This window comes from Akebia trifoliata, chromosome 4 (assembly GCF_017979445.1).
Source record: "Akebia trifoliata isolate Shusen 1 chromosome 4, ASM1797944v1, whole genome shotgun sequence".
Taxonomy (NCBI): Eukaryota; Viridiplantae; Streptophyta; class Magnoliopsida; order Ranunculales; family Lardizabalaceae; genus Akebia; species Akebia trifoliata.
Window position 1 is genome coordinate 1,717,539 of NC_141378.1, and position 22,837 is coordinate 1,740,375.

General features: G+C 34.7%; 3 protein-coding genes across 4 annotated transcripts; 1 reads left to right on the forward strand and 2 right to left on the reverse strand.

Annotated features, from left to right (window-relative positions):
* Positions 1–548: 548 nt before the first annotated feature.
* MEF21 (mitochondrial editing factor 21) lies at positions 549–4,670 on the reverse strand. Its single transcript, XM_086438193.1, has one exon. It carries the CDS (start codon positions 3,300–3,302, stop codon positions 1,662–1,664), a length of 1,641 nt encoding a protein of 546 aa, XP_086294319.1. The 5' UTR covers positions 3,303–4,670; the 3' UTR covers positions 549–1,661.
* A 142-nt stretch (positions 4,671–4,812) lies between these two features.
* LOC147402832 (RNA-binding protein 1-like) lies at positions 4,813–9,234 on the reverse strand. 2 transcript variants are annotated; one of them, XM_086438195.1, is made up of 7 exons: positions 9,025–9,234; positions 6,805–6,941; positions 6,416–6,713; positions 5,814–5,875; positions 5,538–5,616; positions 5,059–5,177; positions 4,813–4,953 (listed from the first exon to the last, which is right to left on the reverse strand). In XM_086438195.1, the coding sequence occupies exons 1-6, from the start codon at positions 9,101–9,103 to the stop codon at positions 5,071–5,073; spliced, it is 762 nt and encodes a 253-aa protein (XP_086294321.1). In that variant the 5' UTR covers positions 9,104–9,234; the 3' UTR covers positions 4,813–4,953; positions 5,059–5,070. The 2 variants fall into 2 exon arrangements, with proteins under 2 accessions (XP_086294321.1, XP_086294320.1); XM_086438194.1 differs by having other exon boundaries at positions 4,813–5,177.
* Positions 9,235–12,579: 3,345 nt separating this feature from the next.
* Positions 12,580–18,673, forward strand: LOC147402833 (uncharacterized). Its single transcript, XM_086438196.1, has 3 exons — positions 12,580–12,771; positions 12,861–12,949; positions 18,172–18,673. Exons 1-3 carry the CDS (start codon positions 12,606–12,608, stop codon positions 18,301–18,303), a joined length of 387 nt encoding a protein of 128 aa, XP_086294322.1. The 5' UTR covers positions 12,580–12,605; the 3' UTR covers positions 18,304–18,673.
* Positions 18,674–22,837: the final 4,164 nt, after the last annotated feature.

Genomic DNA, 22,837 nt, shown 5'->3' on the forward strand with positions numbered 1-22,837 from the left:
CATTAGTCATTCACAATAATAATAATAATAAATGATCGGAATCATAGTTGGAAAATCTAACTATGTGAAGAAGATGAAAAATAGTTAGTTTAAGTATTTTAAAAATATTACAACCTGAGATGAGATTGAACGACTATTAAGAAAAAAAAAAGTTTTACCTATTTAACTATCACCCAAAACTCAATGACTAATTATAAAGAGGGATTTCTGTCAGGTTCTTTAAGTAATTTTCCCTATTTTTAAAAGAATTTCCCACGTCATGAAGGCCTTTGACCACCAGATCACAACTCACCCGCTAGAAAACAATAGAAAAGCCAGAAATAAATTAGTTTAAAACAATTGGTTCATTGTGTATAATTTCTCTTTATCACCGACACCAGAAGAGTTGATTTTGTAAATTAAGTTATAGAATAAGAGTTGTACAATATACCTGTTCGATTATATTACTAGAAAAATGAAGCTGGTTCATAAAATAAAGAAGAGATGACCAATAGGGACCACCCATGGGGATTTTTATCCCAAAAATTACGTGGTCTGTGTTGGGAGATGGGACTGCATGTGCTCTGAGGATTAGTCAGGTATAAGAGATCTGGATTCTGAAAAAACAATAATAATTATATTTTTTTTTATTTTTTTTATTTACAAAACTAAAATTTAAGGAAGATTTCAAATGTCTTTGAGGAGGCGAAATGAAAAGTCTCTTTAATTATTAAACTTCTCTAGAAAATATTGTCACGATTTGTAATGATCTTGAGATTGAAGGGGGCCTGAAATATCTTCCCATAGAGTTTTGAGGGGTATACATGGGGGCCATGTAGTCATCTATGCCAACTCTTCACCCACTCCACCATTAACTCGAGTGTTGCATGGGTGGAGATGCTTCACATGTGGCAGGAGAAACCTCATGTGCCATGGACATTAACTCCTTCCAAATGCAGTTCAATTTCGATTTGGCATCAATACAAAAGGGACTGATCTTTTAGACCCAAACTTCTTTGACAAGAAGTGGGTGTGGCCTTCTTCCTTTCAAGTTCTTCTCGATTTTGCTTTGAGGGATTGAAGGATCATCCATGCTGTCCATGGAGATTCGTCTTATGCAATTAAGTTGTTTTCGATAAGCTTTGAGGCTCCCTCAATGTGAATCCCTCTGTTTTGTACAATGCAATCACAATGTGAAGATAATTTGCCTTTCAAAATAGAGAAGTTCAATGACTTGAGATCAAATGTAGGAGCAACCTGACACACTTTGGCTTCGCAAGAGTAGTCGCCATATCTTTCATCCTTAGCTCTTCCGACCAACCAATTCCCGCCCATGGGAGCAAAACAACCTGACATGCTTCAACCCAAAACACTCCAACCCCTCCAGGCTGCATGAGGCTGCTAGGTTTGGGCTCCCTAATTTACCGCCTATGTCTAGCATATCATCGTCATCAACTTCAAATCTTTTAATAAATCCATCCGCCGTTACATTGAATTGTTTGCCCATTAATTGGTTCTAGCAGCATAAACTCAAGAACATAAAAAAGGCGAGTGATCAAAGCCAATACTAGTAATTCTTTGAATCCTGCTTAATTGCTTGTAAGGGAACCTAGATCATCATCATTACTATCATGAAAGCCTCATCCCAAAAATTTGGTGATAAATTAAGTATTGTCGAGTGTTCAAGATTGGTTTCCGAACTCTGAAGCCAAGACATCCTCCTCAAGTGATTCACTTATGGTGATGGTTCTGCTCTGTTCCAAAGCAAGCATCTCTAGCATACAATATATTTCATATGAGACTGGCTTTGAGTCGTCACTAGCAACGAACTCTTGGACCATATTATTCACCTCAATTAAACTGCATCCTGGGGTTTTCTTCATTCTACTACTTCTCATAAGTTTACGCATCCTCGACACACCATCCCAATTTCCAAGAGTCGCGTAAATATTCGAAAGTAGGACATAATTACCAGTGTCATCAGGCTCAAGCTTTAAAAGGTGCTCCACAGCAGTTACAGCTATCTCAAGATTTCCATGAGTTCTACATGCACTTAGTAAAGATCCCCAAATCGATGAATCAGGTTTAACTGGCATCTTATCGATGAATTCAACAGCTTGATCAATGCATCCTAACCGTCCAAGAAGATCCACCATGCATCCGTAATGTTCAACACTTGGATCGATAAAATAGTCCTTTCTCATAGAATCAAAGTACTTCAATCCTTCGGCGAGAAAACCCGCATGGGCACAAGCGGATAAAAGACCGAGAAAAGTTATACCATTTGGTTCCACTTTAGCTCTCTCCATTTCTTCAAACAGTTTAATCGCTTCACGAGCTCTCCCATGATTTGCTAGCCCTCCAATCATTGTAGTCCAAGAGATAACATCTTTATCGAACATTTGTCCAAATAATTGGCAAGCTTGATCGATACTCCCACATTTCGCATACATTTCAATGAGGGCATTACATATACACGTCTTCCGCAAAAGCCCATTTCTTTCAGAATAAATGTGGATCCATTTTCCAAGCTCTAGAGCTCCTAAATGTGCACAAGCCGGCAAAATAGAGACAATAGTGATCTCATCAGGCTTCATCCCTACCAACTGCATCCGACGAAAAACATCCAAAGCATCGGTGTAACAACCAATTCGAGTATACCCAGAAATCAATGTAGTCCAAGAAACAATTGTCTTATAAGGCATCAAATCGAACATTGTTCTTGCCCTTCTCATCTGTCCTAATCTAGCATGCCCAGAAATAATAATGTTCCATGAGATTACATCTCTATCACTCATTTCTTCAAATACTTTGTGCGCGTCGGTTAAATTATCGCATTTCGTATACATATCCACAATTGAATTATCTATCACTGAATTTGAAATTGGCCCAAATTTACAAACATGGCAATGAATCTGTTTACCGAGATCAAGACACAAAAGTCCACAACAGGCTTTGATGGCAATGGGGAATGTGAATTTGTCTGGAAAGGCGGAAGGTTTCGCTTGTGGGTGTCTTAGAATTTGTTTGAAAATGGTGATGGCTTGGATGTAAAGGTGATTGTGAGTATAAGTTCTGAGGATTGCATTGTAGAGAAAGATATTGGGTTGGATGATTTGGTTGAAGAGTAGGTTTGCATACTCTGTTTCTCCATTAATGTCACAAATATCGATCATCTTTGTTGCCAAAAAGTTGCTTTGAGATAGAGAGAATTTGACAATGTGGGAGTGAATCTTCTTGAATTCTGTCATTTTGAGACAATTATTCAACATGGGTACGAATTGATCTTCCAATTCTCTGATGATCAATGCCCCCATCTTCATCTTTCTTAATTGAGAGGCAAAGATTTGGAAAACTGGCCCCCGCGCGAAGTAGTTGTTAATTTGGCCTTGTTTGGGGAAGCTCTACTTTCTACAAAAGTGATTCTATGGAATCACTTCTCTTTGAATCATTATTTATATTGGAATCATTAGTTGATGAGTCTTCAATCAGTGTTTTCTGAGTTCCACAAACAACAAAAGCTTCGAGAAAGTATTTTGGTCACCAACTTAAATTTTTTGGATATTTTGGTAATTAATTTAAAATTGTAAAATATTTTGAAAGTATTTCCAAAATTAAGTAAAATAATATGAACAATTTACATTTTCAAGTGAAAAAAAAAAAAAAAAATCATTTTCGTTTTTGAAAACTCCTTACAATAGGAAGGTTAATTGCAAAACCTAGGATTAAATTTAGGATTTGAAAATGGTGAATCTCCATTCCATGACATATATTAGTTGGTTTAGGTCAATGCTTGCTACCAAACGAATGATCGTTAACTCCGTAATTTGCTACTAGCACACTACGGCTTGGCTTGAATAAACCCCATTTGCTAATAATCACATAGATTTGTCTAATTCGTCACTATTTCATTAAGGAATGACTTGAATAGGCCCCATTGGTCACCAACAACACACATCGTACTTCTCCAAAAATTCTTTACTTTTAGTTCACTACGACTTGACTCAATTAAACCCCATTTGATGGGCATTATTGCTCGTACAGGAAGGTTGTTAAATAAATTGTTATGCCTAGAGTGACTTTCATGGACAGTAGCATTAAGCAGGTAGATCACCATTAGCATTATCAAAGCTATTCCCAATCTTTTTTTTCTTTTTGTTTTTTTCAAAAGGACTCAAATCCAACCTAAGAGTTACCCATAAAAAGGAAAGGTAGACCAAACATTTTGGGTCATTAGCCTATCAGGTAACACAACACCTGTTATGAAGTGTGATTACTTGATGAAGCATCCATCAACAAAATTAAGATGAGATGCATCCACAACAACATATGTATAGCTCAACAACATATTAACTGATGAAATTATTTTAGAACCACTTGGTTTCCAATTCTTGAGTAGTACATATAAATAAATAAAAATCCAAATACCTGCACCAATCAAATATTAATTGAGCACAAAACTCCAAAATAAAACCCAACACTTGGTTTATTTTATGTAATCAGGCGAACACCACCAACCCAAGTTCAACATTCAGATGCATCCCCCACAATAGGGACATGAAATAACTTGAAACAATCAGATCAATCTTTAAACAATTCTGAACCATCGGATCCCATTGAGCCTTCTTTTTGTTTGATCAACAGAAAATATTATAAGAGATGGAGGTCAAAAGCAATATCTCCCAAAGATATATTTTAGGAGTGTAACGGACCACACTTTCATAGGGTACATATGCAAGAAGACTTGCTCTTCACTGATCGAGAGCAATATCAGTGTCTCCCAAAGATGCCACATAGGATGGACATCTTTGCTTCAAGACCAAGAACAACTAGAACTACAATCCAGTCTGATAATTCATTTAAGTGATGTTATTTGTTAGATTGTACAAATAAAAAACATCCAACCCCTTCTCTCTGGCCCTAATCCATCGATTGCAAAGCATTATATCTATCGCAAGGCTAGAACTGAACAACCTGAATTTTGTTTCCAACATGATTCATCATGAAAAAAATTACTTTGCTAAACATATTCTCGCTCCTGCTAATGTGAGATTGCACTTAAATGCCAGGTATTCTCACCTGGAGACTGTTTCACCGCCTACCACCACGAGGTCTAGAGCTAGACCTCGGACCTGGGTACCGAGCAAATTGCAGCCGCAAGACATGTGAATCAGCATCATGGTCATCCATCTTATAGCCTGTAGAAGACATCCCATTACAAAGTCAAAAATCTCTTAATAGTTTCAAAGGGAAATCTGCGGTCCATATAAGGGTCAACAAATTTGATTGGATATAGCCATGCCCATGGTGCACACGGGATGGGTTGGCATTTTGGTCGATCTATTTAAGATCTCTGAAGTTGAAATTAACCAATTCATATAAGCAAAACCTCCGTTCCAGCATTTTTTTTTGGGGTAACCAACCCCCAACCAAAGAAAAAATATACAGAAAGACATATGAGGAGACTATTGGAGTGGTCTCTACAACAACTCCTCTAAACACTGGTAAATTCACCCACCGGTGTTCAAGATATCTGGATGATGGGAAGAATAAGTTACCTTGTAAGGCACTCAAAGCAGTTGCCGCACAGGCGGGATTTATGAAATCCACGAAACAGAGGACAAGAGGATCGCCACGCTGCATAATAGTTAAACAGAGTTTAGTGCAAAGAACAGAGTAAGAATATGTTAATACAAGTAAAGAAATTAAAAAAAAAAACCAAACCAATAAAAATAGAAGAGGGGGGGGGGGGGGGGGGCGCAAACTTGCCACACTAAGAATGTGCAAAACTGTGTGGGGAAATAAAAATGAGTTATCTTAATTAAACTGCTTACATGTTTAGCATCTTTGTTCACAAGTCTTACTTCTTTGAATCCCAAGAAAGGACGGAATATATCTTGAAATGTGGTGAAGGATAAAAGTAGACGACTAGATCTCAGGCAGACTCGAAATTGGAAAAATAGCAAATATCTGTTAACAAACCAACCAACTACTCCAAATGGCCAATCTGTTGGAGAGGGACAGAACTATGAATATAAGAGGGGTGTCAAGTGGCCTAACTGGGGTATGACAAACCCGAGTGGAGGAAAATATACATTCAACACTCCCCCTCACCCATGAGGGTGGAAAGAATTGAACCTGTGACTTATATGAACCTAACACTCCGATACCATGTTAACCAACCAAATACTCCAAAAGACCGATCTGTTGGAGAAGGGCAGGATCACGGGGCTTAACTGGGTTATAACACCCGAGAGTAGAGAAAAATATACACTCGACAGTATCAACTTGGTAATGTGGTAAAATTTATGTGTAATAATACCATAGACCTAGGATCGAAACCCCACCTTTATACTTAAACCTGTCAAAGAAAAAGGAGGAGGCAAGAAACATTTATTTAAATAAGATAATAGCACCACAACATTTCAAAGGATACGAGCTACTTCTCTCCGTGAGCAGTCAGGGGGGAGTCCCTCAACAAAAAGAGTGTTCGAAGCATCCGGCGGCAGAGGTAAAAGTTCACGCCCTGGCCTGGCCATTGGGTCCCCAGGAAGCTGGCCTCCAAAACCCATGCCTCGACCATTTGGTGCTAAATCTGGGCCAACCGGCCCAGGACCACCCATCACAGGAGGCTCCCCAATTGGTAGAAAACCAGGCATCCCTCCAACACCCCTTCCTAACCTGGACCCACCACCAAGGTTACTTGCTTCACCCGAACTAAAAGAAGAGAGTTGCTGCAAAAGCAATAGGATGAGAATTTCAGAATATGGCAGGCAGACGTCTTTCTGAACAAATAAAAGCATAGAATAAGTATGTACAGAATACCGCGTTCTGGAGATAGCGATCATATGCTGATCCAATAGATTGTGTGTCTTTTATAGCCTGGGATCCCCCACGATCATCATCACGTGGCAAGTAATTAAGCATCTCATAACCAGAAGGTGCCCCAGAAGGCGGGAAATCTGTGGATGTTAGGTGAAGAGTGAACTCAAATTTAACTAAATCTGAATTTCATAAAACAAAATAACATTGGTGGTTGTATTCTTCTCCCAGCATTCAATCATTTACTATAAAAGACTAGAAAAAAAAACAGTGAAATGCACAAATTTTCCACATTCCTTGGAGAAGAAGATACGCATTCGGAAAAACATAGGAACCCTTTCTAGGCTACCTAGTCTATATCTCTACATAATCCATATCACACCATGGATGTATGTAGGTGTATATGCATGTTTTCTGGATACTGTATTTTAAACTAAAACCTTATTAAATCCAAATTTTCCACTTATTCTTTTTTTTTTTATTAATTTTATTTTTATATCAGATCTTTTGATGTTCTCATCTTTTTCAACACACTTTTTACTCCAATTTTTAGACTGAAATAATAAAACTAGCATTATTTTAGTGTTCCATGTATTGCTAACTATGGACGCAACCAGCAAGGTAATGAATCTGAAATCCTTCAGCCATAGGCCTCAAAAGAAGATCATGGCACAGCAGCTTGGCTTACCATCAAGCAAAAGTCACCACATGGGTTTTCTATAATTTTTGTGGTGCACTTGTCAATCCCAATAAGACTGTTCTTTCACCAACTACATCTATTTTTTGTCTTGTTTTTTAAATAAACTATAGTTTATTCACCCAAAAATAAAAAACAAAAGGAACAAGGACAAAAGAAATACATAAGACAGACATGGCCTACAAGGAAAGGGCACATAAAAAAAGCGAGCACAACTGAAAAAGGAAGAAAATTACACCACCCTAGAAACCCACAGACCAAATGCCTCTGATCACAAGGAGAAGTGTGTATGGGCATCTCCATAGAGTCAACAGATGATATCTATTTTGAGATTCCTATGTCATTTTGTTGTAGGATTTTTATTTGATAAGCAATATTTATGGAAATGGGGAAGTTAACCAACATTCTATATTATCTCAAGTTATTTCCCATTTGATGCTCTAATAGATTTAGAAGAAATAGGTGTCCACTAAAGCTACTTTACAGATCTTTAAATAAAGCCGCATAGTCCTCTATTTCTTTTACAAGTTGAAGAAGATTTACTTATGATAGTGTTGTTGATTTGCTGAGGTGTAATGTTCCCAAAATTAAGTAGTTCTCAACTAACTTATGTGATGTCATGTCACTCGCTGAATGGTTCAACTCCAACTTATCTTGTCACTAACTAGTGAGCCAACCTTCTTCCAGTTCAATCATATCTGTTTCCCTTCTCTACTACCCTTCTCCCTTAATGTCTCTAATTTACAACCCGTTTTATGACCAGCCCTTGCTCCTAAATCCAAAGCTTTCAAAAAATGCAAATCCTTGAACCAAATTTTTCCCATACCAGGTCCACATGTCTGACGCCGTAAACCTCTAAATTCCCACTCCATAACAATCCTCAAAACCTTTATCTGTTTTCTTCTATCAAATTTTGTATCAATGCTTCCTTTCAAACCTCTCCAACATCATTTTTGGTATCAAAGATATCGTCCTATATTTTTTGGGTATCAGAGCAAGGGCCTTGCAGGGAGTTTGTTAGGGTACAATTAGTATACGTGAGTCAATTTACTTATTAAAAATGAATTTAAAAGTTAATCAATCTTGAAGAGATGACCTACTCTCCAATATGTTTCAGGTTTTCGGGGCACCCATTTTTCTGTATTTTTTTAGGGTAAGCATTTGAGACACCTATGATTGTTAATTCCAACCTTTATTCCCATTTTTATTTTTATTTTCTGAATCAACTACAAGAAAAGCGAACAGTGCAAAATTGTAGAAACACCAAGAATTAAACATTTGGTTCTGGTCCAAACTATAGCATAAAAACGTTCCAAATCCTAGATTTCATCATTTTAGGGTTTCACCAATTACACCTCGACAATCAAAACCAGTAAAGGGTGGTCGTTTGTGTGGGAAAATACGAAACCCAAATCAAACATCGACAAAGAACTAGAACCTCAAAGAAAGAAATAAATACAAGAATGTTGGGCGATAAATCTAGGTTAATTTAGGGTTTCGAGCGCAAGGAAGTTTAAATAACTCACCATAGTCAGGGCGCGGACGTTTAGTCATTCCAGACGATATGTGTGGAGGAGGCTGTCGATTCCAGAAACCGTCCGCCATGACTGAAACAGCAAGAGAGATTGCAAGAGAAACCGAAGAAACAGAGTCAGGGCTCGGTCCGAAAGAGAGAGAAACTGTTTAGTGTTAAACCCTAGAGCTTTGCCCACATCTGTTTCCTACAATTATTCCTTTTCTTTTACTAATAGTATAACATAAGAGAAATTCTATTGCCACGCCAACTTTTACTTAAAACACACCCTAGAGCTTGCCCAAATCTGTTTCCTACACTTATTCCTCCTTTTAGTAATAGTATGATATAAGTGGAATTCTATTGCCACGCTAACTTTTACTTACAACACACCTATGTTTACAGGTACGTTTTAAGTAAAAGTCGTCGTGGTTCATAGCAGCTTTCTAATATAAAAGGTTTGGGTTTTTTTTGGCAAAGGTTCTGTTAGTGTAACCGAGTAACCGACCTTCATCAATTTTTACAGGGGAAATTCCTTAAAAGGGCCCTGCGAAGGGATTTTTTTTCTAGATAGTCCTTAAGTTTTGGATGGTTTTTGAATAGTCCGTTTAATATAATTTTTTTTCGTAATAGTCCCTCAACCTCATCTCATGTTATACTATTTTTGAAATACTTAAACTACCCATTTTTCATGTTCTTCAAATACTTAAGTTTTCCAACAACGATTCCAATCATTTGCAATGATTTTTTATCGGGAATGACTAATGGAGACGATATATTTCTAATTTTGAATATTTAGATGCATTTTTATTTTTTTTATTTTAACAATTTATAACACAAACTGAAGAAGGAAGCTAAGATTCAAAAAACAAAAATAAATTAGTGTCAAGTTCAATATATTCTTTTGTCGAACTCACCACCTTTTTTTTTTGTCAAGCTCTTCGTTTTTTATTATTGTCGAACTCACCAATTTTATATATTGTCAATCTCACAATTTTTTATTGTTGACATTGGAAAAACTCACAAAATTTTAATTTTTTTAGTTTTTTCAACCAAAATACATGGAATGATCTACTAGAAACTGGACATAACAACTTGTGTAGATGATTTCAAATCAAAAGAGGCATTCTTAATCGATTTGCATTAAAAAAATAAATCAAAATAATTGAAAATGATTTCTTTTTTCCTTCTCAAATCCGTTTCATCATAATGGAGTATTTGAAACTTGTTTGGGATGTCGGAAATACAATTTTTTAGATGAGAATAGTGAGTTTAAATGGTTAAGATAATTTCAACATTTCAATTGTGAAAAAATGTCTGGAGTGGGATTTAAGAACTAATTAGAAGTATAAAAATATAAATTTACTAAATATAGACTATTAAGAAAAGTCTTAAAACTTAGGGACTAATTAAAAATAAATCCTTTTGTGAAGGTCTTTTAAATAATTTTTCCTTTTTTATACCACTCCATCTAAAATTATAGGATGTCTATGAGTACGGATAACTTCTCTTATCTTTACTATTATCACGAGAGAAGGTGGAATAGAAAGTGGTTCGACACCAAAAATGCCCCCACCTTAATATTTAAACTTAATATAATTAGGATCATTTGGATAATAAAAAAAAACATAGAAAATTGTAATCACACGCCCCTATATCACGTTGGTTAGTTTTTGAAATTATAAAACTATCCATGTAATCTTCAAGCCACCCTTTAATTTTAAACTACAAATTAACCCTTTTGAATAAGGGAACGGATCAAGGGACATGTAAGAAAACATATGTATAAACAATGTAACATTAATAAATTTTCAAAATATGAGTTAGAAGTTTCGGATTGAGTTGATTTTTTGTGAGGATGATCTCTATGATGGGAAGATCATCAAAAAAAAAAAAAAAAATCAGTCCAATCTGAAACTTCTAACCCCATTAAAAGTGATTTAGAATGTGGACCGTCGATTTTTTGTCAATAATTTTTAAATCACTTTTGATGAATTTATAAATTTCATATTGAGCTATTTTTTGTGATGATGATCTTCTCATCATAGTGACCATCCTCTCAAAAATGTCATCCTCACAAAAAATCAGTTCAATCCAAAACCTCTAACCCATATTTTGAAAAATCATTGTTTTTACATATGTCCCTTGAACCGCCCCCTTTGGAAAAATATGCATTTGCACATGCCACCTTCTAATATTTTATAACAACACCTCAAAATAGAAAGAGAAAATAAGAGAAACAGGTTCTCCCACCAGGCATGCATTGGTTTATTGCCTCTTGATGGCAAGTGGATTCCATACTACACTCAAGTGTGTTTTACGTGGTCCATCCATAATGCGCACATAAAGTAGAAGAGCTTATATTTCTAATGTGAACTTTTTTATTACCAAGTTAATTAATCGAAATCATCGAAAGTTTACATATAATTTTCTTTAAGATTGAGCATAAACCCAAGTTGAAGAAATACAAAGAAGAAGAATTGGCGTGACCATTAAAAAAGTGTGATTTAGACGCACCCCTTTCAGTTTCGAAGAATATATAAGATGTCCTATTATATTTTCTAACTAATGACATACCCATGTTAAATTCTATCTTTTTACGAGAGTCTTAAAATAATGACTTAAATTGTTTTACATCCAACCAACGACCCCTGATTTTTTCTCCACCAAACTAATATCTTCGACCTTTAGAATAAATTTATTTACCCTTGTCTTCAATCTCAATGCTTTATACCTCCTTCAAAATAAAATATCAAAATATGAGTGAGGATAATTTTATTTATTTTTTAGAAAAATCAAGTTTTTTTATTTTTTAAATTAATTTTGTAGGGTATTTAGTTCATTTTATTAGTATTTCCCAATCATGATTTTAAATCTTGTCTAACCGAGATGAGTCGCTCGAATCATTTTACCTTCCTTCAGTAATAATACGGATATACATTGTGTCTCAACATTCACATCATCTCACAAGATAATATTTTGAAAATCTTGGATGAGTCTATAAAGCTCAACCAAGTCAATCAGGATTTTGTAAATTTTGATAAAAATAATTAATTTTTTTAATAATTTAAATATTTATTATATGACTAAACATGAGGTATCTAAAATGGGTAGCGTTCAATGGCAAAACATTTTTCAAAACATGAGTTAGAAGTTTTGGAATGGGCTGATTTTTGGTGAGGATGATCTCTACGGTGAGGAGATCATCCTCACCAAAAATCAATCCATTACAAAACTTCTAACCCATGTTTACAAGTTGAAAAATCGTGGATCGTCATTTTTTGTAAATTATTTTTGATGAGATTAGAAATTTTGGAATGGGCTGATTTTGGATGATGATGATCTCCTTACCGTAGAGATCATCCTCACCAAAAATCAGTCCATTCCAAAATTTCTAACCTATGTTTTGAAAAATGTTTTACCGAAAAATTAGCCATTGAACGGGACCCATCTAAAATATTCATCAAAACGTGAAGACGGAGGCGAATAAATCTTTTCTTGTTAGACGTGTTGTAAGAAGAAGTTGATGTGGCAATATAACTTATATTTAATATAAAGGAAGGGGGCCGTCGGTTCGATCGCGAAAGCAAAACAATGGCTCCAGCTAAGAAGGGGAAAGCCAAAGCCAAGAGCAAACAAGAGACAGCCTCTTCTACTACTGCAACTACCAACTTCCCTACCTGTATTCGTCTCTTCCCTCCTTCATCCGTCGCTATTACCATTCACGCCAAACCGGGCTCCAAGATCGCTACAATTACAGGTTTGCCACTTCTCTTTCTCTTTCTAGTTTCTTTGTATTTATTAAAGGAATGTTCTCTCTCTCTCTCTCCCTCTCACACATGAAATCAGATTTCAACGACGACGCATTAGGTGTACAAATAGATGCGCCTGCTAAGGACGGAGAAGCTAACGCCGCACTTCTGGATTACATAAGCTCTGTGAGTTTTATAAATTTTAATTTAATCTTTTAATTTAACATTATCTGGTCTTTCTGGATAATTCGAAATGGTCAATCTTTTATATCAAAAAAGGATTCTTATTGATTTTCAAATGAAATTACAATGCTTATTTTATAGACCAAATGACGAAATTCAAATTCAAAGAAATTCCTAATCTTACCATTAAATAGGTTGACTTATTATATTAATTTACTTCCTATTAATATCTAAGTACATTGTTGGAAAACAACTATTGTGGAGTTGGGGCGTGCCCTTGTTGAAAATGATCTTGTTCTCAAGGTTAAAATCAACCAGATTCCAAATTGTATTGAAAGCATCTATCTTCCAAGAAATTGGAATAGTAAGAAGCTAGCAACAATGGCCAAATCCAATGCAAAAGACGATTATAGATACATGTCCTCTACAACATAAGCTTTTCCCATGTCAACCTTGCATAAAACCACAAGGAGTTCTAGAGGGGTCTCTAGGGTCGGTACACTCAATAGTTAACAACAACACGCACAAAAGCTGACTACCCTGTATGATAGTTAACAATGCTAGCATCTCCTTGAGGACTTGTCTTCTGATAGGATTTTGTAAGCACTTCCACAAAGCCAATTGGGCAAAAATCTTTTAGCTTGACCGCTCCCCCTTTTTTCTTTCTTTTTGATAGGTAAGTGTTAGACTAAACCCTATGATCCGAAGTATAAATCAAGCAAAAACACAAGAATCTCACACGACACAAAATATATGTGGTTCGGTCAAAGAATCGACCTACGTCCACAGGCGAAAACGGCGATTTCACTATATTAACCAAAGAAGAATACGGTTACAATTTCTCTCTGTCTCTCGTATATTTCTCTCCCCCATTAGGGTTTCATCTCTTACCCTTTATATACTTAGGGTTACAAAGAGGTTAAACGGGTCGAATCCAAAACCAAACCAAATGGGATCTCAAAAGATCCGGGTTGAATCCACGACAACCCTCCACATACAAGAATAGAAGACATAACTAACAGTAAGAAGTGCAGAGTTTTGATCCTAGGTCTATGGTAGTTTTACTAATAGACTTTTACCAACTCACTGAGTTGGCACCTTTGAGAAAGGTCCCACTTTCTTAGGAATGAGGATTATAAATATGCAATTAGAGCCACGATCAAGAAATCTTTTTCTTTGACTCCTTCACCATCTTCATGAAATTATCCTTTGGGTACCTCTAGAGATGAGAAGGCCTATGGTTCCATGGAGCTTCTAGATGTTGTATGTTGTAGCTGGAGAATATTCATCCTTAATGGTTTTAGGACATTTTTATATTTTTATTCCTTTGTCATCATTAAAGAAGGCATATGTTCTTAAGATCATCCAATGGAGTTCAAGTACGCCTTGTCTCCCTCCATGTACAAGCTTTTTTCTCTTGACACTATGGTTTCAATTTCAGACACCCAAAATGTCCAATTCATAGCTCAAGCCTTCTTCATATCTATCTGTCTTGCCATCCTGTAAAAAATCTAGTTAATAGTAACATTAAATTTCTCGTGAAGCCCTTTCCTTTGCAGTATGATTTTGATGTGTTCACTGCTTAGAAATGTACTTCTCTCCTAATGGCCTCAGAGAGCTTGAGAGCTACATTTTTTGAAGAAAACCAACAATGTGGTGTTCTGGCTAACTACATTGGTTTTCAAACACTAAAGTTTGAAGGGTTAGTCGTCGATTTTTGACATGTTTTGGTGCTCTTAATTTCCCACCATGCTATTGTGTTGGTCAAATACCCCTAGGTATCATCCATTCACATTTTTAGGTGAGGAACTATACTATACCCATAAATACATAAATACATCTATATGGTAAAACACAATGGTGGGATCCACTCCAACTAGGGGCAGATTTACAGTGGGGACAATGGGGGAAATTGCCCCCACAAGAAATTTTTTAAATCCTTAAGGAGTTATTACTAATTTATAAAAAAAATTAAAGAGTTTGCTCCCACAAAAGTTTCTAAAATCCCCTATTTCCCCTACAAGAATTAAAAAAAAAAAAAAAATTATAATTTCATAAGAGTTTGCCTCACAAAAATTTCTAAAATTTAGAACGACTTTTTAATAATTTAATTTTTTTTAAAGAGATATTTACTGGGCAGACCTATCTATTGTGATTTTATTACAAAAACTCCCATGTACTTTATCAAGTTTGTTACTGAACAAACCTTACTTTATGAATTAGGCTAACATGACTAACTTTGTAAGATTTCAAATTTGGGTCTATATGGATTATCAAATTTGCAATCCAACACCACAACAACCTTTAAACTTCATGGAAAAACTTAGATTCAAAAGAAAAAAACATCCTTCAACTTCATCAAAGGTATTGAAAATGAATGGCTACCTAACTCCCAAATGTAAAACGAAATTTCAATGGTGAAAATTTACTCTTTTTTTTCGAAATTTATTTTTCGAAGTTTTTAGAATTTTGTCCTTTATAACCTTGTGGCATCATATCATGTTTTTGGATGCCACGAATTGATGCAGTTATGATCCATCCTAGGTATGTTAAGTAACAAATTAATTGCATCAATTTGAATTTTATGATGTGGATCCCCACTCCAAGGTTTGTTGGTAACAAGCTTGATGAAGTAAAGTTTGGTGGGTAACAAACTTCATAAGTAAGGTTGCCTTGGAGTTGTCAGAACTCCAAGGTAGCTTTTGTAATAAAAATGCAACAGTTAGGTTTGCCGGGTAAATCTCTTTTTTTTATTTATAAAGATTAATGATAAACTGATGTGGCTTGTGCACAAAACCATAGATCTTTTTCCTAGTGTATCCCGAAGAAAGAGATGTATGATTTTGTGCACCACCACGTCAAGAGGGTCAGTTAATCGCGTCTCTTTTTTAAAACCTTTTAAGAATGTCCCAACCCAGAGTAAACGCCCTTCTCTCCTCTCTCTCTCTCTCTAACGCCTTCGTTTTAAATTTCAGAAGTCTCCTTTGAAATAAACTGAGAGGTTCTTCACAATTTCTCTAATACTTTTTTCGCAGCAATATGTAAATCCTAAGAAAGAATTGGTTTGTTTATAGAAGTCTTTGATTGCGAGTTTCTGTTCAATTCCGTGTTGAATATTTGGATTTTTCTATTGTTATTTGGTTCTTTAAGTAATTATTATCATAATTCAAGGTCTGATTCAATCAAAAAAAAAATTGTGATTCTTTGTTTTTGTCAATTTTTTATTTTTGGATAAAATCGTAGATTTTGTGAGATTTTTTTATTATTTTATCTTTGTTGAATTTCCTGAGATTTTTGTTATGAGATGTAACATTAGTTTCCCAAATTTTTATATATTAATTATGAGATTTTTTTGTTGAATTTTCTTTAAACTCGATGAATTCATGAGTAAAATTCTTATCTTTGTCGATTAAGACACATTATACATTATTACATGTAAAGTCTTTAAATTCTAGAATTTTGAAAGTTTCTATCTGTTTATCTAATTTCCTATGAATTTTTTTATCGAATCTCAAAATATTCGATTATATATTTTTAAATATATTGATATTAATATTTTTTTTAGATTTGTCGTAATTTTTCTTAATTTAAGTTGATCTTGATTTAAAAATATTTATACCTTTCCCCTGAGCAAGTTTCAATCAAATTAAATTAGTTGTGACTTAAGAATTTTGTTTACCATGCTTGAATTTTTTGTTTTCTCTAATATTCCCCTAAAAATTTATAAAATAGATATTGCTTCTGTTTGTTTTGAAGGTGCCACCTTTGTGGTGAAATATGTGAGTGGTAGACTGGTAGTACCACAGACTTGTGAGCAAAATGTGAGAACTCATCGGAAAAAATTGTGAAAACTTATGTATATAGATTAGTGATTGACTTTTTTGTGGAAATAATGTTAACATTTTGTATAAATGCTACAAGTTAATATTTTTTGTATATGTAAATTATCGGAGACACATACAGTAGAAGTTAGTTTTTGTAGATTTTATAAAATTAAATTTAATATTATTAATGAGTTCTTACTTGCCCCCACATAAACAAAATTTTGGCTCCGTCCCTGACCCCAACAACAGTTTTGTGATGTATAAATGTCCCACTCCAACTACAGTGGAGTGGGGTCCACGCTACCCACTTTATTTCATTTCCTCTTCACCCCTTTTCACTTTATTGTCTTTCCTCTCCTCCTCCCTCTCCCTTTTTTTAATAATATCCCTCCAATTTTTCTATCTTTCCTCTTTTATCCCCCTTTTCAATAATACCCCTCTAACTTTACTATCTCTCCTCTTTTACCCCCTTAACCCTAAAGAGGATGCCCATGCCGGGCAAACTCTAGTGTAAATATATTATGAAAGTGTCTTGCTTCATGAAAAACAAAGTGGTCTTGTTGTTCATGATGTGGATACCTTACACATGGGCCCTTTGTCAACAATATTTACCTCATGGGGATTAGACTCATAGCTCAGTTGGTTTTACATATTGCAAAACAACTTTGAGGTTATGGGTCCAAGTCCAGCTTAACCATAAAAAAATAAAATAAAATAAATACTCCTAAATGCTAGGTGACACCAACATATTGGAATTCATTCAGGTTAAAGTTCTATCTTTTTGGATGGTGAGAGGGATGGCTAAATTTGTGGTGTGGATGTTACATGGGTGACCATGTAATCTGTAAGTAAGCCACTCCTTGCATCAGGCCCTGCTGAAAATTCATGAAGTTCAAGATGATCCCAGTGGTCCATTCAAGCATATTTGTTCTAGATGGGTGACAAAAAGAGTGAAAAAATCACAGGAGTCTAAAATCAAAGAGCCAAAAAAAAAAAAAAAAAAAAATCATTAGTCAGACATGTTCATAGAATCTTGCTAGTTTTACGCTGTGGATATTTCATGCATGGGTTGCCCAATAACGGGATGGTCTGGCTCGGTGACCACATGGATCCACATCACTGGTAGAGACACGCCTTTGTGTTTTATCCTTCTTCGTTCTCCCTATACACATCATAGACACATAAATATATGCATATATTGATATTTATGTACATATAGATGGTCATTGAATACTTGACACTTCAACCTGGTAACTTCCAATGATAATGGAAGAAGCAATGGCTGTTCTCATCCACTGATTCTTCTGTCCATAGATCAATCTTTTCATTTCTTTGTGTACTTCATATATTTCAACTAGACCCTTATAGGTGGTCTTTGACCATCTTTTATTTTGATTTCAGGTTATTGGAGTGAAGAAACGACAGGTTTCTATAGGTTCTGGTTCTAAATCTAGGGACAAAGTAGTGCTTGTGGAAGAGGTAACTCTACAGCAAGTTTTTGATGCGTTGAATAACGTTATCAATTGCCATTGACAGGCATACCAGAGCTGAGTTCTTTGTTCAAGAAATCCGACACAAAAGCTTGTTACCCATTTTATCCAAAGTTACACCCAACGCTTATTGACAGTAAAATACGTATCTTTGCCATTTTTCCTTCCAAGGCTAAGGTAGAATAAACAAAGGTAAAAAGTTTTTGCAATCTGGCGGAGGGTAATATTTTATTCCCCAATCCGACTACGTCGGTGATTACTAAACAATTACTGGTCCTATTCTGTGTATGTATATCTATGAAAGGGAAACAGTTTTATTCCCATTTTGACTACATCTGTTATTACAACATTTACTTGTGCTCATTTGTGACTTTGACAACTATGAAATTCGGTAGTTCTAATGTTACATGATATGAGTTCACAACCCGTTGTCGGATAAGCTCTATATTTTGTGTGCGTAACAAAGTATATATGGATCTGATTTGATTTGGTTTTTTTGGTTTTTTTTTCCCTCAATTTCACCTATATTACATCTTATGATTTGCCCCTTTCCCCTAGTGCTTAACTTGGACTCTGTCCATATCTGATGATATTTAAGGTAAGATTCTTTATTAGACATGTTTTGGACATGACAAGCAAGAAAAGCCCAAAATTTCTGCCCTCGTGCGGGCCTCTAGGTGCATAAAAAAGAGGATCATATCAACTTGTTCCGGTCTAGGATAATGAACTTATGCACTTGGTTTACTTCCTTTGAGAAACGAATCTCGATACTGTCGTTCGTAGTTATGTGCTCTAATCTTCTGATCTATAGGTCTCGCCTTGGATCTACTCCTCGGGAGTAACCAAAAAAGGAATCTTTCCTCTTTACATCCATTCAGATCAAACATGGATGTTTGGAAGGGGTGGTGGTTTAAGATGGAATTTTGATGGCAAGTAATGATTGATTTCAGAAGGTATGTCGGTGCTCCATCTAATTTGGTCCCACCCAACTGTAGTATTTGAAAAAGCTGATGTGCCTCCTATCTCTTCCAATGTATAACTTTTGCCTAACAGGAATGAAGGCTAATTTGACACAAAATATGTGATTGATTTGGTTAAAATATCTTAACCCAGACAATTTGATCAATATCTGTAATAAATAAATAAAAAATCAAGTTCAGTTCATCATATCAATACCATTTACAGAAATTATTTTGATCTCAAATAAATAAATAAATAAGTGTAAATATTTTATAATTTTAATGCATATTTTCCAATGACGGTAATTCATGGAGTGGGGGAAGAGAAAAGAATGAAACTTTTAGGCCAAATTTAGTCCAGAAATACAACTATAGAATCAGTTTTAGTTGAATAGGTGTGGCTATGTTGGGTGATTGTGGTCAAGAAATGTTTTTAGAGGTCTAGAAATGATTTTGATTGTTTAGTGAAAAAAAAAAAGCTTATGTTATGTTATATTGTGTTTCAATGATTATGTTGCCCCTTGTAGAAGAAGTACTCCCAAGTACTATCAGCTCATAAATTTTAATATCTGGGGCTATCTCTAATTCTTGGAAAACCTAAGGGTACCTAAAACTCACTCAACACGTGGAGCCATCCTATTTGTTTATCCACTTTTGATGTAACTTCTGGTACACTTTTTCTGATTGAAGTATTGAACTAGTTCTTGATACGCTATGAACATGGCCGACCACACTTCATTATCAGTGGAAGGCCCACCCTACATCTTTGGCTTCTTCTTGGCAAAGTAAAAGCTCCTCCTCTGCCTTCTCCTTGTCATTGTTTGGAGTTCTAAAGCAAAAAAGAAAATTATAGTTCAAAGTCCCGAGACGGCCTTCACTTTGTGGTAGTGGTGGTGGTTATTATTATTATTATCATTATTATTTATTTTAATAATAATTTATTTTCTTTTTATTATTATTATCATCTTTGTCCAACACTTTTGAGATTTTAACCTGGAACTTTGTAAAAGATTATCCCTCTTTTTAAGTTATCTTCAATTATTTAGCCTCCATTGTGGAATGTGGACTCAATATTCTTAATTTTAATTAAAAAAAATATACTTCCCTTGTGGAGTGCCGACGTGGAAAATTTGGACCCATTGACCCGATGAACATATGTCCCACATTTTCTTGGGTTTCGTCATTTAATGTCATAATTTCATCCTAGAGAATTGGTATCCGATTGAAATAATTATATTTCTCTATTTAATTTTAAATAAAAACTCATCTTACATTAATATGAGTGTGTTTATATCAAGTTTTTCATTATCTTAATCCATGTCTATTTAGAATTGTCAACTTACACATTTTTTCTAATTGTTGAATATATGATCAAACCACTTCAATCAATTTCTTAAAGTTCGTAATGTAAAACGGTTGTTATATTTCCATTAGTGTGTCCATTTCTAATTTTTAAGCTTTATGAGCTATGAAGTTAGGGGAAATAATGAACAAGTAAAGACGATAAAATGAGTGTATAAAAAATCAATTTAATTTCATGTTACCTGGATAGATCATCGAGGCAATATTTCTTTTGTGACAAAAGATAGAGAAGTACCCAAAAAAATAAATCAAAATTTTATATGATTTTTGTCGATATGGAGAAATTAAATGTCGAAGTACCAAGAAAGTTAATTAATTTGGTGGATACAAAAAAGGAAATGAGCCCCTAATGGATGTATTCATCATGGGCCTTCTGAGTCCTTAATAATTTTCTCCAATTATATATACTTGAAGTAATTACTTATATTCAAGAGAATGTATTTTATAGTGTTATTTGTATATGGTGTAATATTAGTTGATAAAATTAGAGAAGTCAACACAAAATTAGAATAATCGACAGAGGTGTTAAAGTCAATAAATTTTAGAATAATTATAACTAAAATCGACTATGTGGCATTTAAATTTAATGACACCCATGGATATGAATGTCCAATCAAAGTAGAGCATCTGAAAAATTCCCCGATGCAACTATTTTATCATCGTGGGTCTGATATTTAATGATGAAGGAAGATACTATCCATAGAATCAACGTTGCATAATTAAAATATAGGTGTGCTTTTGGAATAATATGTGACTAATACATACTAATCGAATAAAAGAAAAAACAAATTATAAGACAATAATAACACCAACTATGTTTCAAGGAGTTGATTGTTAAGTGAGTAAAAACCATCATGCAGATAAATTGAATGGAGGGTCATGATTTATTTAGTCAACCCCGAATATTTGAGATAAGACATTGATGATGATTAGTTTTTCCACTCTTCTATCTTAACATCTTCATCTCTGTTATGTCCAATCTATTAAAAAATATATATATATATATACTTCTTAATCTCGCAACGTTCGACTATGTAAATCATAGTAGTGTTATTGTCATCTTATAAGAACAAATTCTTTACGTTTCTAAATTGTTGGATTTGGGTATTTTTATTAATGAATTATAACCATAGGATTCTTGGCGTATTTTTGGGTAGTGGGAATTAAGTTTATATATAGAGTCGTGATAATCTGACACTCTTTTTTCAGACGCCCTCATCACAGAATCGTAGATTCATTACTTCGGGATATACAAGAAAAATATTTATAATTCTGTAATTACCAGTTTAAAGAGCATATGAAACAAGAGCGAAAGAATATCATTAGTCTCACATATAACCAATCGAACCCACTTCTTTTGCTATCGATGGATCAAGAGGCGGGGCAAAAGAAAAGGTAATAGAAACTTCTCATACCACTTGTTGGTAGGTAATCATGCTGACGCCTAGCAAAAACAAATAAGCAGGTGAAGTAGGTGAATTGATTTCGTCTCTCCACCTCAGCTGCCACATTTGAAAAACTTGCCTTTGAAGGGATTTAAATCATTAAAAAAAAAAAAAAAAAAGTTTACTACATCGATGAATGAGAAAAGCTTGATCAACCACCCTTTGCAATATGCCATTGGCACACTTTAAGGGAACCACAAACCCTATTTTTTTTATTCTCCCACTATTTAGTGGCTTTGCAGACAAAAAATATGGCCTAATTGGTCATTATTGTTGCTGGATTAGAGAATTTTTTTTTTTATAACCTTGGGTTTTGCATTAAACCCATGATAAAAATGTTCAAATTGGGTGCCCACTCTATGGTTATTTGACTGAATTTATTTTATACTCTTATTTTGAATTTTATACCAATTATCTTTTATTTGATTTTCATAAGAAGAGTATATAGTAAAATGATGAATGTGAAAGTAATGGCACCTTTTTGGTAGAAATAAATAGATAAATAAAAATATACCCTTCTAGATAAATACTTTGAAAATGTATGGATCTATAATTTTGGTAAAATATTCACCCGTATTGGTGAAACACATTGTGCTACTACTCTCATTTTCGATCATAAAATAGTTCAATTTTCAATTTTTGATGGCACTCCTAATTGACATGTAGTCGCTTCCCGCCTACATGGGTATGTGGGTCCAAACGAGTGCTACCGCCACATAGCATTTTCTAATTGGTGGTGCATTGTAATGCATTTAACGGATGGATACACCATAGGGAGTGGATCCTTTGTAGCCTAGAAATGGTGTAGCTC